General features: G+C 48.5%; 1 protein-coding gene across 2 annotated transcripts in view; it reads right to left on the minus strand.

Moving 5' to 3' along the window:
- Positions 1 to 16,048, minus strand: part of CORO1C (coronin 1C) — a 54,073-nt gene that overhangs the window by 17,929 nt on the left and 20,096 nt on the right. For both annotated transcript variants that reach the window (XM_054844809.1, XM_054844810.1), the window contains exon 2: positions 10,396 to 10,595. In XM_054844809.1, the coding sequence (XP_054700784.1) occupies positions 10,396 to 10,595 (200 nt within the window). The remainder of the gene's footprint in view (positions 1 to 10,395; positions 10,596 to 16,048) is intronic.

Raw genomic sequence — 16,048 nt, forward strand, 5'->3', positions numbered from 1 at the left:
GAAAGTGTTGTAGATGAAAAAGCATAATCAGACATTCAAAAATTAAAGTCTGTGTAATCCCTCTTGGATGCCACAATGTGAAATAGGATTTAAAAAATTAATACACCCAACTGACATGTATAGTCCATCCATTTTAATTTATGTAATTAAAAAAGAACCACGCAGAGCATATGAGCACGAACACATTTCAGAAGTCACATTACAGGCCAAATACAAATGTAGAGCTAAACCAAAAGAAAAAAATACGACTAATACTGCAAGATGTCAGTGATTACCTGTTCTGGCTCCTAGGCAGGGCTCAGAGTAATCCTCTAAGAGGAGCCTATGGTAATTATTTGCAGGCTGCACGAGTGCTTGTCAGTTTAGTTTAGAGTTTTTACAGTAATTTATTACTGGAGGGAGGGAAAAAAAAATTCAATTTGAACAAATTAAACCGCAAACTTCACCTTTCAGTTTTGATCATGATGAACCTGAACAGCACGAGCAGCAGCAGCCAACTGCCTGTGACAGCCAGCTGACCGCAGGGACCAGGCAACCCCACCGCCTGCTTCTCATCGCCTAAAACGGAGCTCATTTTTTAAACCAGCTATCCTGTACTGCCATTAGCTCACTAAACAAGACGACGGAGGCTCCGTGTGAGCCAGAGGCGAGAGGGAGGTCCCAATGCCTGAAAGCAGAAGGGACCAGCGCAGCCACGGGCTTCCATCTCCCACGGGGGAAGCGAGTTGCCTTCCCTCCGCAGGTGAAGCAGCAAGCCAGAGCAAAGCTCAGCCTTGTCACCAAGCTGAGGAACTTGAGATCGACGCACAGGGATGGCTGTTTGGGACAAGACAAAATGTTTGCGGGGGCAGAGCCATCTGCAGATGCACAAAGGGGAAGTTAAACCAAATTGAACAGAAATATCTTTGCACTGTGTTACAGGCGAATAGATGGTTATCTGCATCATCTGTGAAGTGCACCCTTTTCCTGCCTGGATGCAGACTGACATACAAAAAGCATTTCTAGCAAGGGAACAGAGTAAGGATGGAGAAAATGAGATGTTAGTCAGAAGCAGTGTGGGAGATGCAATAACTTCAAGCAACCTCAAGCATATTTATTCAAAAAAATTTACAAAACTGAGTACAAACAAGAGAAAGAGATGTCACGCTGCCTGCAAACACAACAGCTCCCCAGGGTCTGGCAGAGGAAGACAATGCCAGGGGAGATGCACAGCCCAGCGGCACCAACTTCTACACTCGGACACGGCACTACTGCATGAGGACTGTCCTGCTTTTGGCTAGGATAGAGTTAATTTTCTTTCTGGTAGCTGGTATAGTGCTTTGATGTGGACTTAGGATGAGAATACCGTTGATAACACACTGCTGTTTTGGTTGCTGCTCAGCAACGTTTACACCAAGCCAAGGACTTTTCAGCTTCGCACCCTGCCTGTCAACGAGGGGCTGGCAGGGGGGACACACGGCCAGGACAGCTGACCCAGACTGGCCAAGGGATGTTCCACACTGTATGACGTCATGCTCAGTATGTAACCGGTGGAAGCTGGCCGCAGGCTGGACCATGGCTTGGGAACTAGCTGGGCATCGGTGGTCTGTGGGTGGTGAGCAAGTATGCTGTGCATCACTTCTTTTATATACTCTTTTATAATCGTTATTATTATTATTCTCTTCCTTTTCTGTCACATTAAGCTGTCTTTATCTCAACCCACAAGCTTTACCTTTTTTTCCCCTGTGTCTCTCCTCCTCCATCCCACTGGGGGGAGTGAGTGAACGGCTGTGGGGTTGTTTTAGCTGCCGGCGGGGTTAAACCACGAGGACCAACTCAGCTGCTCACCAGGGTCCACAAAGAATAGTGTCAGAACAGCAAAATGAGACTAGAAAAGGGTGATAAAGGGACCGAAGGGTTTACTGGCCAAACGGCTGCCGTGCCGCTCGAAGCTGCAGCTCGGCTAGCAGAAGTCCAACCACTTTTCAGAAAAGCTACTGACTTGTGGTCAGAGACGCAGAACTGTCTTCGCAGGGCGGAGAAAACCACGGTGCTTTCCTGAACACGTAACAAAGAGCAAGAGCTCTCCTCGGCAACGCTTCTACATGCGCTTCAACTGCTCCACTTTAAAAAAGCCAACACTTTTATTAGAAAGCGTGACCCTTCAAAGGGGATTAGGGGGTGTCGAGGACAATAACCCGTGTCACCACCCCGGGGCCCGACCCAACACACCTTCCCCTCCACCACCCCGCAGGGTGAGAAATGAGCAGGTTTTAACTCGGATGTGTTACTTTACCACCTCTCTAAGCCAGTTTTGCAAATACCATCCGTGCAGGCTACACTGCAGGCTTCCTCCCGCCAGCAGCATTCCCCTCTCCGGGGCGGGGAATCCCTATTCCCGGCATCGTGCGGGATCAGATGTGCACAGAAGAGCTTTAAAAACAATATTTGGGAGAGGGTTTGCCAAAAGGGAAAAGACCAGGAAGCCTGCAGTAGAGCATTAAAAAAACAAACCACCACCATCCCGTAAAATCACCAATTTCAATCTTTCTAAACACAACTCCTTTTAAAAGAGTCGCTTCTGTCACAAGAACACCACGAGGTTTGTAACTCTGCTGCCAAATGGGTGTGTTTTCATGCTACCGTAATACTCCCAGGTTTGGGGATTTATTTATTTATTTTAAAATGTAATCTTTTAATTAGTTAAGGATTTAAAATAAATCTCAAGTGCTGATACACAGCTTAAAATTAACTCGGTACGACTTCAAGAAATTAAATCCTTCTCATAATCCATTACGACTCTGGTTGAGCAACATGGCACAGTAACGACTTTTGAAACTCAGAGTTGTATTTTATAAAAAGTTAGCCAAACAGGTGAATTTGAGGATTACTATGCTGGATGGCACTGACTAGAAGCACACTCAGTATTCAGATCCTTCAACAGGTGGTAAGCTGACCTCACCAAATGAATTCATTTAGTGCTTTCATGTATCCCAGACCAGAAAAAAAGAGAGACAGATGAGATGAAAAAAATTGTTATTAAATCCAGAAAGGATAGATAAGTGGCATGGGAAAACTGTTCCTAAAAGTGGTAGTTTTATGAATTAATTTGACTGTCCTACAATCGCTTCTCTGCCAAAAAAGGGCAACTGGTTGCAGGAAACAGCTCATGGATTATGGTAAAAATATCATGGAGAACAGCTGCTTCCCCCAACCCATGGTTGCGTTCATTAAGCTCACCATTTAAAATAGGGAAGTGGCATCAAGTTGCACAAGCAAAAGCAATTCCCCCACCCTTACTTCGCAGAAGTTTGAGGAAGGAAATCAGGTCACAACTGCAACGTTTGAAATACAAACCCAGTAGTACCTTTTCTCTGTTTGAGAGGACATTCCTTTTTTCTTAGCTAAATTGTCTATTTTCCTCACGACAAGTTTCACAAAGTCCAGCCGAGTGAAGTTTAATGTGCTCTGGCCACCAAGCCTCCACCTCTGGTTGCCCCAGCTGGCCATGGGGGAGAAAACACTGCAGTTGGATGTAATGAAAGGGCATTGCTCTCTCGTGACCATGACAAATAGACATTAGTCACCCAGCAAACCAATCAAGGCATCCATAACTAATTCAGAAGATTATGAAAAGTGTTACTCCCAGAAGGTCTACTGTAATGTCATGCAATGAGAGACTTTAAGGCATTCATAACTACATACTGCTTTCAAACCGAACCACCATAAACATCGATTGTGCCCTCCAAGAATTGCTCAGCAGCGCTCCTGTTCTTGTTTTATCACCTTGACAGCTGCAGGGCTGTGACATTACAGTAGACGTTACAGGCTGCTATAGAACAGAGACAAAGGTCCTTGTTCTGGAGTGCCCAGACTTAAATGGATGCACAAAGAGGAGGGAAGAAAAATGCAGCGACAGCCGGGGATCCTGCACAAAGCCAAGCCTGCCCCAGCAGCAAGAGCGGGGCTTGAAAAACCACGGCACTGCACGGCCCCAGCAGATTTGGCATCGCCGCTCAAAGCACGGTTTGGAGGGTTTCGGGTGTGCGGACAGCCGGGTGCAGCAGGCAGCAGTGGTGAGGTTTGTTCCACGGTGCTGGGAGAGGAGCTGTGGCAGCTGGGGGACTTCATGGTTTGACCAGAGAATGGAGAGGCAAGAGCTGCTTGCAACTGCAGGGTGCTTTACGCTGAAAAAGGGTATGTTTGTCTGCAGAATCCTTCACAGAATTAGTTGCAACGATCAGCTACTCACATGCTGGCTTTAAAAAAAGGAAAAAAACCAATGCAACCCTCCTAAAACCCAGCTCAAACTTCTAACTCCTATCGCTTGGAGCTGGGTGCGCAGCATGGCTCCAGCATTTCTGCTAACATCCACCCCAGTTTCTAGAGGAAAGCTCTAAACACACTTCAAATTTAAATTTCAGCCTCAGCTAACTTTTAGCTGAGAAAGCCCTTTGGGCAGAAGATGCAGAGATTCCACACAAGAGACCTGTTGCCCAGAAATTACAACTAACAAGATATAGAGTCGCTCTTTTGTTCTGTCCCTGAAGTATGATTTCTGAAGCAGTCACTTGCCCCGTTAGTAAAATGGGCAATACCACCTTTCCAACCAAAGGAAAACTAATTGGTGCCTTAGAAGTTTAGGGTTCTGGGATGAAGTGGTAAAGCCAGCTGCAGCTCAGGGGCGGTGGAAGAGGAGCACCCCTCCAGAGAGGGCAGAGCCCAGAAGGGATCCACGGGGAACAGCAGCCTCGTGTCACCAGCCACACACATCCCCAAGAGCTGGAACAGACCATCCGGGACTCCGGCATCAGCCACAGAGAAACAACCCGGGACCACTAAAAATGCAGACAGGGAAGGAGGAGACAGAAGGCAGCCTGGACAGAGCCCAGGGAAGGAGCCGTTCTATTCCAACCGCTTCTGTTGAACTCATTTTGTCCCTGCAGCTCCAAGATTTCAGTTTAGTTGGACATTTTAAACAGCTAAGCCAACGTTATTTTTCATCTGAATATTGGACAAATACACAGCTTCTGAGGACTTACTCCACTTTAACCACTGCACGCAGACAGGAAGGCAGACGTGGATCACACGCGGCGCTCCCCAAGTGCAACCATCTCTCGCTCCTGCTGCAGACAAAACTATCAAGTGCAACTTCCATTTTCATTATTGGACAGGGCCTTAAAACTGCAGCAATATTTGCACAAACCATTGGCTGACCGTAAGAGAGGGGACAATATTTGCTGCTTGTTTTCCTAGAGAAATGAGATTTATTAGCCACACTGCCTGCCCTCTCTTCCCTAGTACACTAGAACCTGATGAGCCATTGCAATCAAACTGACAGTGATAAATCTCTCAGCTTTTTTTTTTTTTAAAATCAGCTTTAGAGAAAAATCCAAGGTGCATTAAAAGAAAGAAATCCAAATGAGTGCCCCACTACGGAAGGCGCAGTTTTAACTCAAGCCCACATCCCTCCTGCACGGCACAGGCACCCCGGGGCTAGTGAGGCACCCGTGGGAGGTGGCCACGTGCCGATGGGCCAAGAGAGAAAGGACGTGTAAGGCAGCTGGGGAACATTTGCTCTGTGCAGAGTGGATGTAGGAAAAATCTGCAAGAAACCAGGTTTTAGCAGTTTTGCCGGTCACAAGATAACTTAGATCTTTAAAAAACACCCATGTCTTCCTTTTTTATTCAGCTGTTGCAGAGCCATCTTGAGTTTTAACCTCTTCTGCCCAGTATACAAAAATACTTGGAGCTGCACGGAAGTCTGACTAAAATTTAGGGGGGAAACCTCCCTTCATGGTCTTCATCTTTGCACAAGCTTCTCTCACAGGGACATTGCTACCAAAAAGACCTACAGCAGTAGCACCGACGGGCTCCATGGCAGCCTAAGTCAAGGCGACAGCACTCATTTTAATTCATATCCTTCCATCCATACTCCACCTAAAATTGCTGCAAGGGCTCAATGAACCCTTGGAGCAGCAGCTCCTGATTTTGTTTTACACACAAGTCAGAAAAGGATGATTTTTTTTCCCCAGTCCTTCCTGGAGGAATGAGGATCTGGAACAGCTGATTAACAACTTACATATGCCATGGTTGAACACTAAGGCATGTCACTTGCAGAACAACATATTCCTTCAAGAAGATCATTCCTGAGGTGTGCACTCACCCACCCACATGCTAATTGCCTCTCAGGGCACCCATCTGATCACAGCTTCTGTAGGAATGCTGCCTATGTAAAGGGAGTGCAAGAAGAAGTCAGGCACACAAATGGAAAATCTAATAAAAGGTATATCCAAAGGGGACTGAATAAGCCTCTTCTAAAGGCCTTACATAACACGACTCTCAGCTGAAGGCATCTTTCCAGACAAACTGAAATAAAAAGGAACCTTTTGCAGCAGCTTTTTGCTTTGCAGATACAAACCGCACAGATTTTCTGAGGAGGGGAAAAAAAAAAATCATATCCAGTTCTGCTGCAATGCAGACCCAGCGCCAGAACCATGCACTAAACCCAGGTGTTTGGAAGTCACTTTCCCCTGCACATCAAGAAACCCACCAAATTTTCACCTGGGCTGTAGAACAGGGATCACCCATCGAGTATATCCCCCCCAAGCCCTCTCTTTGGCAGCAGAGGTGGGGAGATCTCTGCCCTGCTGTTTCAATCGTCATCCGAAGGGAGGTGAGCACATGGAACGCTGCGCTGCAAGGGGCACAGCTCCTCCTAACAGCATCCCAGAAGATAACCCGCAGCCCCGAGTTCATTCTGCCGGGAACGCCGTGCAGAAGTGAGGATGCCGAGCACCGTCGGGGCTGAGCAGGGGAGGCTGCAGGCGTGTGGCAGAATGCCTGACTCTCGGCCCTTGCACAACCCTGTTGTGAAAGCGCCCAGCCTCCCAGTCAAGCTGTGCACTGGGAGCCACCAAGCACACACCCATCCCGCTCACACCAGAGATGTCTGGGGGATGCAAGCAGGAGAATCACTTCTTCCCTTACCTGCCTGACTCTCCCTTAATCCCCCAACAACAGGGACCAGCCGCTGTCCTGGACGCCATCTCCACCTAATCCAGCAGCACTTGCCCACCAGCAACGGCCGAGGCACGCACCACTCGACTGAAGAGCCTTACCCTGGGGTTCCCTCCCTCTGCACCCATGGTTTTCCCTGGGATAAGGCTCAAAGAAAATCAACTCCAAAAGCCTGCAAGCTTCCCGTTCAATGGCAGCACTCTAGTACCAGTCACCCATAGCCCAGAACAAGTTTTCAGTGGTTTTCCCTGGTGTGTACAGTTAGCACTGATCAGCTCAACTCCTATCATCTACACACCATTAATTGATATAAATTACAGCTTTTTAAAACTATGCGGTTCACTCCAACTGGGGCCATCTCTCTGCAGACCAACCGACCTGTGGGAATTGCAATTTTCGGCAACTCAGACGGTGGGGCCGTGGCTCTTGCTGGAGCATGGGAATGGCGAGATCCTGGCAAAGCCCCTGCACGTGTGCGTGCAAGAGAACAGGAAGTTCAGACAAAGCATTGCCACGGCCAGCAAACCCGCCTCGGCCCCGCCGGCTGCTGCTGCTGCTGCTCTGCGGGGGAGCCCCGCGGGACGGAGGGAAGGTGCGGCCCCCGGGGTCTCCGCCCGCCTCCGCCCGGGGGGACCCGCGGGGTCAGGGGCGGGAGGAGCGGAGCCGGGCAGGTGAATGGCCGCGCAGGGGTTAATGGTGAATGGCCGCGCACGGGTTAATGAATGGCCGCGCATATGCCACGCCCCCGCCCCCGCCAATCAGCGCGGCGGCGGCCGGCGGCCCCGAGCGCTGCCATGACCATATAAGGTAAAAAGCCGCGGCCGCCGCAGTGCCGCTGCGGCGGGACCGGGTGCGCGCGCGCAGCGGGGCGGGGCCGTGTGTGTCGGGGGGGGGGGGGGAGCGGCCGCCTCCTCCTCCTCCTCCTCCTCCTCCTCCCCAGCACATGGGTGCGGGGTGCCGGAGCGCTCACTCCCTGACCCCCCCCCCTCCCGCCCCCCCCAAAATCACCCACCCACCCCTGACCCCCTGCCCGTGGCCGCGGAGGGAGCCGGCAGCCAAGAGCCACGGCCACAACAAAAACAACCGAACCACCACCACACTATCACCGAACCTTGGAACGGAAAAAGACATTTAAAGCGAATAAAACCGGCTTCTCGGTGCTTGCACGGGCTCGGCTCGCCCCTCACAAAAGGTCAAGCCACATGAGAAGTAATTCGGTGACCCACACAGCGCTGGGTTGGAGTGGGCACGATACAATTAAGTTAGCGGAGGGCCATCGTCCCTGCAGCCTGGCAGCCTCCTGAAGGCTCTGAAATATGGCAAGTGTATTTTTAGGGCTCAATTTTAAAATCAAACCAAGCCTGTGGTTTAAAATTGACCCTTTGCAACCCCCTGAATATAACAGCAAGGATCTTGCTGTGAGGACTCAATCCCTCTGCTAAACGGGCTCAAACAGAAATGAAAATGTTTGGGTGTTGAAGGAACTGAAGGAACGATTTCATCAGCTGAGGCTATAAAAAAAAAATAAATGAGGAACATAGGAGCTGGTTAGAGCAAAGCCAGCAACGTGTTGCATTGCAAAAGAAGGTGTCAGGCTGGGGGGTTAGGAACAGTTCCTCCAGCTTTGCATGAAACCTTGCCATATGTGAATATAAGTAGCTGTAAGATGAGAGAGGGACATCGTTGAGGGCACAAAGGCAACGACAAACGCAGAGGAGGGCAGGAGGAATAACTGAATAAATGCTAAAAACAAAACAAGCATCAGATGGCACTTCAAAAGGGAAAAGGCTGCGTCGCTCAGGAGTAGGAGGAATTTCTGCCAGGGACGGAGAAAACATTGGGAAGGAAGAGAAAGAGGGGCGCGCGTCCTCTGCCATCGGGGTTTGACTGCGTCGTGATGCAACGCGAGTGCAACTGCGCGCTCTGTTGAGCAAGGAACTTCCAATCAAGATCTGTGCCATCGTGCGTGGCTTGGGCAAGAGCAGGACACGCGGCCTGAAGATGAGGGCAAACCTTGCAAAGAAGGGCTGTTAATGAGATGAGCAAACCGCAGAGCTGTTTAAGGAGGCTAGGGGTTTGGCTTGCTTCGCTTAGCACCAGGGAGAACTCGCTGCCTCTGTTCCTGTAACGCACTTCGCCATGTGGGATGCTATATTCAATTCTGGTCACTATTTCTATATATAAACAGGGCAGATCTGCAAGTGGAGCTAGGAAAAAAGGACACGGCTGATGGCAGACTGAGGGCGTTTTAAGTGTCTGGTTAAGAGAAGCCTGAGGGTCACAAAGAAAATAACTAATGCTACAGAAAAAGACTTTCATCACAATAATTTGACGGCTGAGCATCAGGGAGACAAGAGCACTGCTCTCCAACAAGGCTGGAAGAAAGATGCTCTGCCATTTTTCCATGCAGTATCGGGGGCGACAGGAATTTATTTCAGTCTGACACACCACGGTTCCTGCTCATTTGGGTGCTGTTACACCACAGAATTGGATGAAGCTGCCAGGAAGGCTTCTGGACTCACCTTTTCAGCCTCCCTCCAAACCTTTGATCCAGGAACCTAACTTGTCTGTGTGTTTTGCAAAGGAAACCCCTGGGGTTCTACAAATAAATTCAAAGTATAGGGGAAAGAAGCAGAGTGTATATATGGGCTCACTGAAAGATTATTTATTGGAGACTTAGCAGCATTTTGCACAGTAGAGAACGTAAGGAGTGTTTCCCTGCCCAAGACCAGATGAAGCCCCTCTCCTCCGTATGCCAGGTATGAGGGGATAACAAGATCTGGCTGAAATATATATATAATAAAGCCTAGACACAGCCCTGTGATCTGGGAGAACTGCAGCACAGCTGCGATGGTGCTTGGAGGAGCTGTTTTCTTACCGAGATTATTCTTGTCTTACACTGTATAGAAAAAGAGTAACTGAAGGTGCTGGCAGCAGCCTTGGCCAGCTCGGATGCCAGAGCCACGAGGCCGATGGAAAAGCCCTTCATGGAACCAGCTCGCTCCTCTGCATCCACCTGGTACGGGGCTGCACGGAGTAACCAGGTTCGGGTGCATTCCTGAATGAAGTGATGCTCGCTGAATCCCTGACAGTGGAAAAACCTGACCACTGCTATCCTAAATAAAAGAGGCTTCATTAGGAGGATGATTCTATGTAGAAACTTCTGCCACGAAGAACTGGCTCGGATTAGTCAAGCAAACTGCTTGTTTACTGTGTTTAATGTACAGGAAGCAGAGTGATTACAGAGACATTAAATGGATTCTTACATGGCACTACTGAGCAGCGTTTGTCACAACACAGCAGAGACTTCACAGCCTTAATGTTATTCATAAACAAGTGCTGAAATGACAACAAAGCTGAGCACGTAATAGCGAGAAACTTTCAAAAAGCACTTACCTTGTGCAAAGGCAGCACCAGGAACGCTCCGCCACCGCTAGCATCTACAATTATTGCAACAAATCGGGGGTTTACTGCACAAAAGGAGCTATCCCAAGTAACACGGGAAACGCGGATGTCGTCGTAACACTGATCGTTTTTCACCGCTTGGCCAAACACGTGCCGAAATTTGCTCTGTCGTACCACTCGCCTCATTGTGTCTGCAGAGAAGAAGAACGTCAAAAGAAGGAGATCAGTTAGAGGTGCAGGGACCTGCAGGACCTCCACGGGACCCTCACCTGCACCATCGCCCCGCTTCCACCACACAGAAATACAGTTCCACTCCCTATTCCTGCACCTTGCTTTAGACCTAAGTTCTCAGCCAGTTTTGCTTTTTTTGTTGTTTTTTAAATAAAGTTTCAGGTTGTTTTGTACCAAACACAACTGAACTGTGCTTCCAAGGGTGTTTTGCAGAAAGAATTTGCCAGTTAAGCATCAGTTTTCCCATTGTAAATGTATTCTCTTATTGCAGTTAAAGGAAGCTCCTAATCCTAAAAGCAGCTTTTAGACAAGTCTCCACATATTTTCGGGGATAAATCTGGTCTCAGATTGAACTTGTTTACTTTCAAGTCAGACAGGGTCCAGAAGATGTAAATAAAAATGCAAGCTCTCAAAATCCGGTGTTCCTGTGAAGTGGTTCCACATGTTCACTAGCTTCCATTTCTTTCTTCTAACTCCAAAATCTCACTAAAAAATAGTAAAATTCGTTTCCTAGGCAGAAAGGAGTAATGGAAACAAGCTAATGACTCAAATTAACTTAGTGCGTCTGTAGCACTTCTTCTCTTGAGAAAAATAATTTTCAAAAAGGCTCAAGTTAGAATAGAGGGAAAGGGACCGGCGTGGAAAATTCCAGCACCCGAGCCCTGGAAGAAGACATGGGCACAACACCGCAAGGCAACACCAACCCTGGGAGCGAGCGACTGTCCTGCCCCTCCGTGTACACAACCTTACGGAGCCCTCGCATCCATCAGGGCTTGCAGGAGGAAGAGGAACCTCCGTATAGCATCATGCTTTTACATATGAGAAAAATATTTCTGCCCCAGTCTCCAGGGAAAGCAAAAAAAAAAAAAAAATTAAAAAAAAATAAGCAGAGTCCATCTCCTATCTTGCCTCCCACTAGGTCCCCAAGCACACACAGAGGCTGGGAAAAACTGCTCGGCTTCACGGAGCTTCTCGCTCCAGACCCAGCAGCCTGATGCTCTCAAGTGAGAGACTCCGAACGCGGCTCGAGCACGTCTCCCTCTGCACAGCCTGTCTGCGGCAGAAGTGATAAAAGGTTGTACGCCTGTCTCTAACTGCAAAGGCTTTGCACGAAAGCGTAGCAAAAAACCAGACTTCAGAACGATCGCGGTTTTGTAGTTTCAGAGGTTAAAAACAAATAATTAACAGCAACAAACGAGAGGAAAGCACTCGTCAGAGCTGGGAAATAAACAGTCACATAATATGTTTGAAGAGGAGAAAAATGTTACAATTAACGTAACAGACAGCTATCGAGTGAAATGCTCCAGTTTCCGCATAGATAAGAAAAAATAATCCGAGTATTTGTTTTCCACCATCTCCCCCCAACCACATCCAGCTGAAGCATTTGGGAATTGGCACCGGCCGTCTGCACCACGGCTCTGTCTCCAGTCCGGGCAGCGCTGCCGACAGGGACGCACTGCCGAGATGGAAGCGCCATCGGAGCGACGGCAAGAGCGGAGCCCAGCCCAAGGGTCAGAGCCCGGGCAGCGAGAGACCTGCTTGGGGAAAAGCCAGCTTCTCTGCAGACACAGCTAATAAATGCACCGGTTACGGGGGCGGTTTTGCGATGGGAACATCTGTCCCCAGGTGTGGAGGCCACCGACCACCTTCACACTGGCCGCACAGCTGGCGATGGCTTTCGGGTGACCTGAACTCTACGAGCTGGGGACGCAGGCATGAAGGGCTCCGCAGGTACTTCCAGCCGTTGCGAGTAGGTGGGTTTTCCTCGCAGCATTTCTCACGGTACCATTTCTATACTGATGTCCTGTTAAATCTCCCCAATTAACTCAGTCATTTAAAAAAAAAAAAAACAACCAACCAACAGGTGTAGTTATTAAATACAAAATTTTGTGGATGACCGGGGTGTTTAAGATGCCCACGTAAAAGAAGCTATATATAAATTATCAATTATGACTATCACATTATAGATGAACTCAGGCTTCCTCTGTACTTAACGTCATTTAACAGAATTGCACAATATGCTTTCTGCCAACTATTTCACCTACAGCCCAAATAAAAGGCCTGTTCCATGCTGTCACGCCCCGTGACGCCGAAGTGCGCTGGGAAGCCATAAGCCAGGAGCTGCTCTCCATCCAGCTCCAGCTGGCAGGTAAGAGCGCAAAATCCAGGCACCCATTTCTTTTTTTACGCTCGTAATGCACAGCAACACCCCGAGAGTTCACGTTCAGCTCTGCAGCTGGATGGAGCAGCAGAGGCCGCAGGGCAGACAGCACCTTTCATGCAATGGGACTATGAAATATTAGGAGCAAATCATTACACACACAGGACAGATAATTAATCACCTGGCAGGGAAGTGCACCCATTATTTTAATGGAAAAAAAAATACAACTGCTTCGCTCACAGTGCGATGCGGGTTTTTGATTTGTTTTCAGGCAAGGGAAGAGATTAAGTTATCCAAAATGGATGGGAGAAGCTCTGCCGAAGCAGATGGCACGTCGTGCTGCCAGCGCAGCAGCTCAGTGGGCTCCCCAGTGGGGAGGGCTGGTGAGGGGGGCACAGCTCCACCCAGGGGTACCAGCCTCCTTCCCCGGGTGGATTCGGAGCATCATCCCAGCCGAGCCCCAGCCCCACTGAATCATCCACAAAGAAAAGGTGAATTTCAACTCAAAGCTCCCTCAAAGCCAAGAATCACTGTACTATCAAGCTGCCTGAGGCCCAATTAAGACACATCATTAAAAAAAAAAAAAAAAAAGACTGCAGTTCCACACCCAGTTACTAATTTATTGTGTAGACTCATTCAGAGACCTGTCAGACTTTTTCATCCTGAGAGGGCTCCTCCCAGCCGTAAGCTGCACGGCAGGCAGGGCTCTGCCCGGACTTTGACATCCACAGCTTCAATTCTGCCAAGTCCTGCAGTGAGCACGGTGAGAGAGCAGCATCACCCCCTTCCTCCCTCCCTCCTCCTCCTCCATCCCTCGCTGGCACGCGAGGTGACACCAGGCCACCCTGAAGAAGCAGGGATGTTCCTGCGAAGCCCAATGTGCTGCAACACCGCAGGAAGCTTGCAAACAGCTCAGCCCTTTCCCTCTTGAAAACACACCTTGCAGCAAAACCCTACTCACTCATCTGCCCAGGGTGTGCAACCCGTCTAGGAGAAGGGAAAAAAAAGTCCCCTGCTTTGTGCACAGTCAATTTTCACGACTGTTCACCCACTGGCAACGTTCCCATCCCACTGTGCATCAAGATTAAAATCTGATGGTTTAGAAGGAGGCAAAGTGAGGGCTTAAACCTGCCTTGCTGAGTTAACGCGCAGCAATTTGCCCTGTGTCAACGTATCGTATACCCAGGGGTTTTGCAATTTGTCCGCTTTAATGCTGGGAATGTGGATACGATAGCTAAGAAGAAGGATTATTTGTATAGCTTGGATAATTATGTCTTTCCTTCGCTTGATCAATACCAGAATGCCACCACAAAAAAAATGCTTATCTTAAATATCAGATACACCCCTTCAACTCTAATAGAAGAGAAACATCCTTTATCCAAAGGTGAAATTCTACTTTATTTCCCTTGTTTTTACCATTTGATAGAAAGGGTAATTTTTTTGGTTTTCTATAAATGACTTCTTTAAAAAAAATAAAAATGCAAAGAGTCAGATGTATCCAAAAATACCCTTATTTGTTCCAAGCGGATTCATTCGAGCACACCTTCGCTGCCCTCTTCCCCACCTACAGCTCATCATCCTTAGCAGGAACTCTGATGAACACATGGTGAGCAGCCTCCAAGTCCTCATTTCCATAGCAAAGGGAGTGATTCTTGGCTTTGGATCACAGCCATTTTGATCTGGCTGCTCTCCAAAGAGAAGGGGGGGGGGAGAAAAATATGCAGGCTGGAGTTATAAAGAGCAGCGAGTGGGGATCTTTCAGCACGCTACAGAAAGCGAGCAGGTGAAAAACAAAACGGAGTGAGCTTGATCCTGGGCACCAAAAAAAAAAAAAAAAAAAAAGGTCATTTTCTCCCTACCCCAGCTTCTCGTTAAAACGTGAAGAGCATTCAGTATCCTCATTTGTTTCTCAATGCTGCAGTGCAAAGGATCCCCTCCTCCACCGTCTGCGAGAAAACCGCAGCTGAACTTGGTTGCCGCAGGTTCTCTCGGCAGGGCCATGTGCGGCCATCGGTGCGGGCAGGCTGCAGGCAGGAGCTCCCAAGGTGGCCACTTGTAGGATTATCAGGTGAGACACCAACATCTGAGATGATTCACCATGAGGAAAGAGTGATTCAGCCTCTATCACACATGCAAAAGCGTGACCTGGCCGGTTCAGGGACCCTTGGGAAGTGACTTTGGAAATACCCGAGCGGGCAAGAAACACATCCATGGCTAATCATGGGATCCCTAGCATGGGTTAGGGATTTAATCTTAGGAAGTGGACTTGGAGCAAGAGTTTAAAAAGAAGGAAGTTAATTAGATCATTGTCTGTGCTGTTAAGTCTTAGCTAAGGAGCTGGAACGATCTCCATACACTTGCTAGACGGGAAGTATTTTTTTTTTCCCTGTAAAGTACAAATTTGGAGGATTTAAAACCTCACGACTAGGAGTTGAAAGGAGTTTAAATTTTGCCAGAGTTACAGCCCTCAGCAAAATTAAAACAGAAGCGTTAGACACCCTGCAAAGACCACTACAATAGAAGCACTGACAGATCTACGACCGCGCTGATCTCCTGGATCCTGCTCCGCGACACACAGCATCTTACGTGTCCTGGTGGGGACATGGGAAAGAGCCTCCAAAACTCTTCTTTTTTCCCCCCCCAAATGTCAAGTGACTTCCAGCTGAATTTTACCAAACATTTAACTTCATCTCCCTGCCGTACAGCTCAGCCGCCAGCCTTTGTGTCAGCGTTTAAAAGGACCTTAGAAATGCAGGATGCCATCAGCCGTGCTTGCACAGTGACACTTTTCATTCCATTTCTTTCTGATCTCCCATCATGATGTGTCACAAGAGTTACCATGAGTTTGCCCATTTTCCTGTTTATAAAGGATTTATCTGTCTCAAGAATCCAACAGATGTATTTCTGTGGCTTCGGAGGGTTTTTAGCCTGCTTATGCAAGAGGAAACGCATCCTGCTAGGGAACGCTTACAGGAAAACCCCCCACTAATGGCAAAATCCTGCTCAGCCCATGTGATTGTGATCCCTCCTGGAAAGAGACATTTGAAATAAAAGGCCAGTTTAAGTCACAGGCAGCCGTAGGCTACTGTAAAGGGGGGGCGAGGAGATGCAAATCCACTGGATAGGGAGAACGGCACTTATCAAAGGTCGGTACTTGGGCCTGGAAAGGCTCTGCCTTAAGTGGAAAATAAGGGATGAGATTGGATGGAAACTGATGGAGAGCCTCCGAACTCAGGATTAGAGCCATAGCGA

Source organism: Grus americana, chromosome 16 (assembly GCF_028858705.1).
Source record: "Grus americana isolate bGruAme1 chromosome 16, bGruAme1.mat, whole genome shotgun sequence".
Classification (NCBI taxonomy): Eukaryota; Metazoa; Chordata; class Aves; order Gruiformes; family Gruidae; genus Grus; species Grus americana.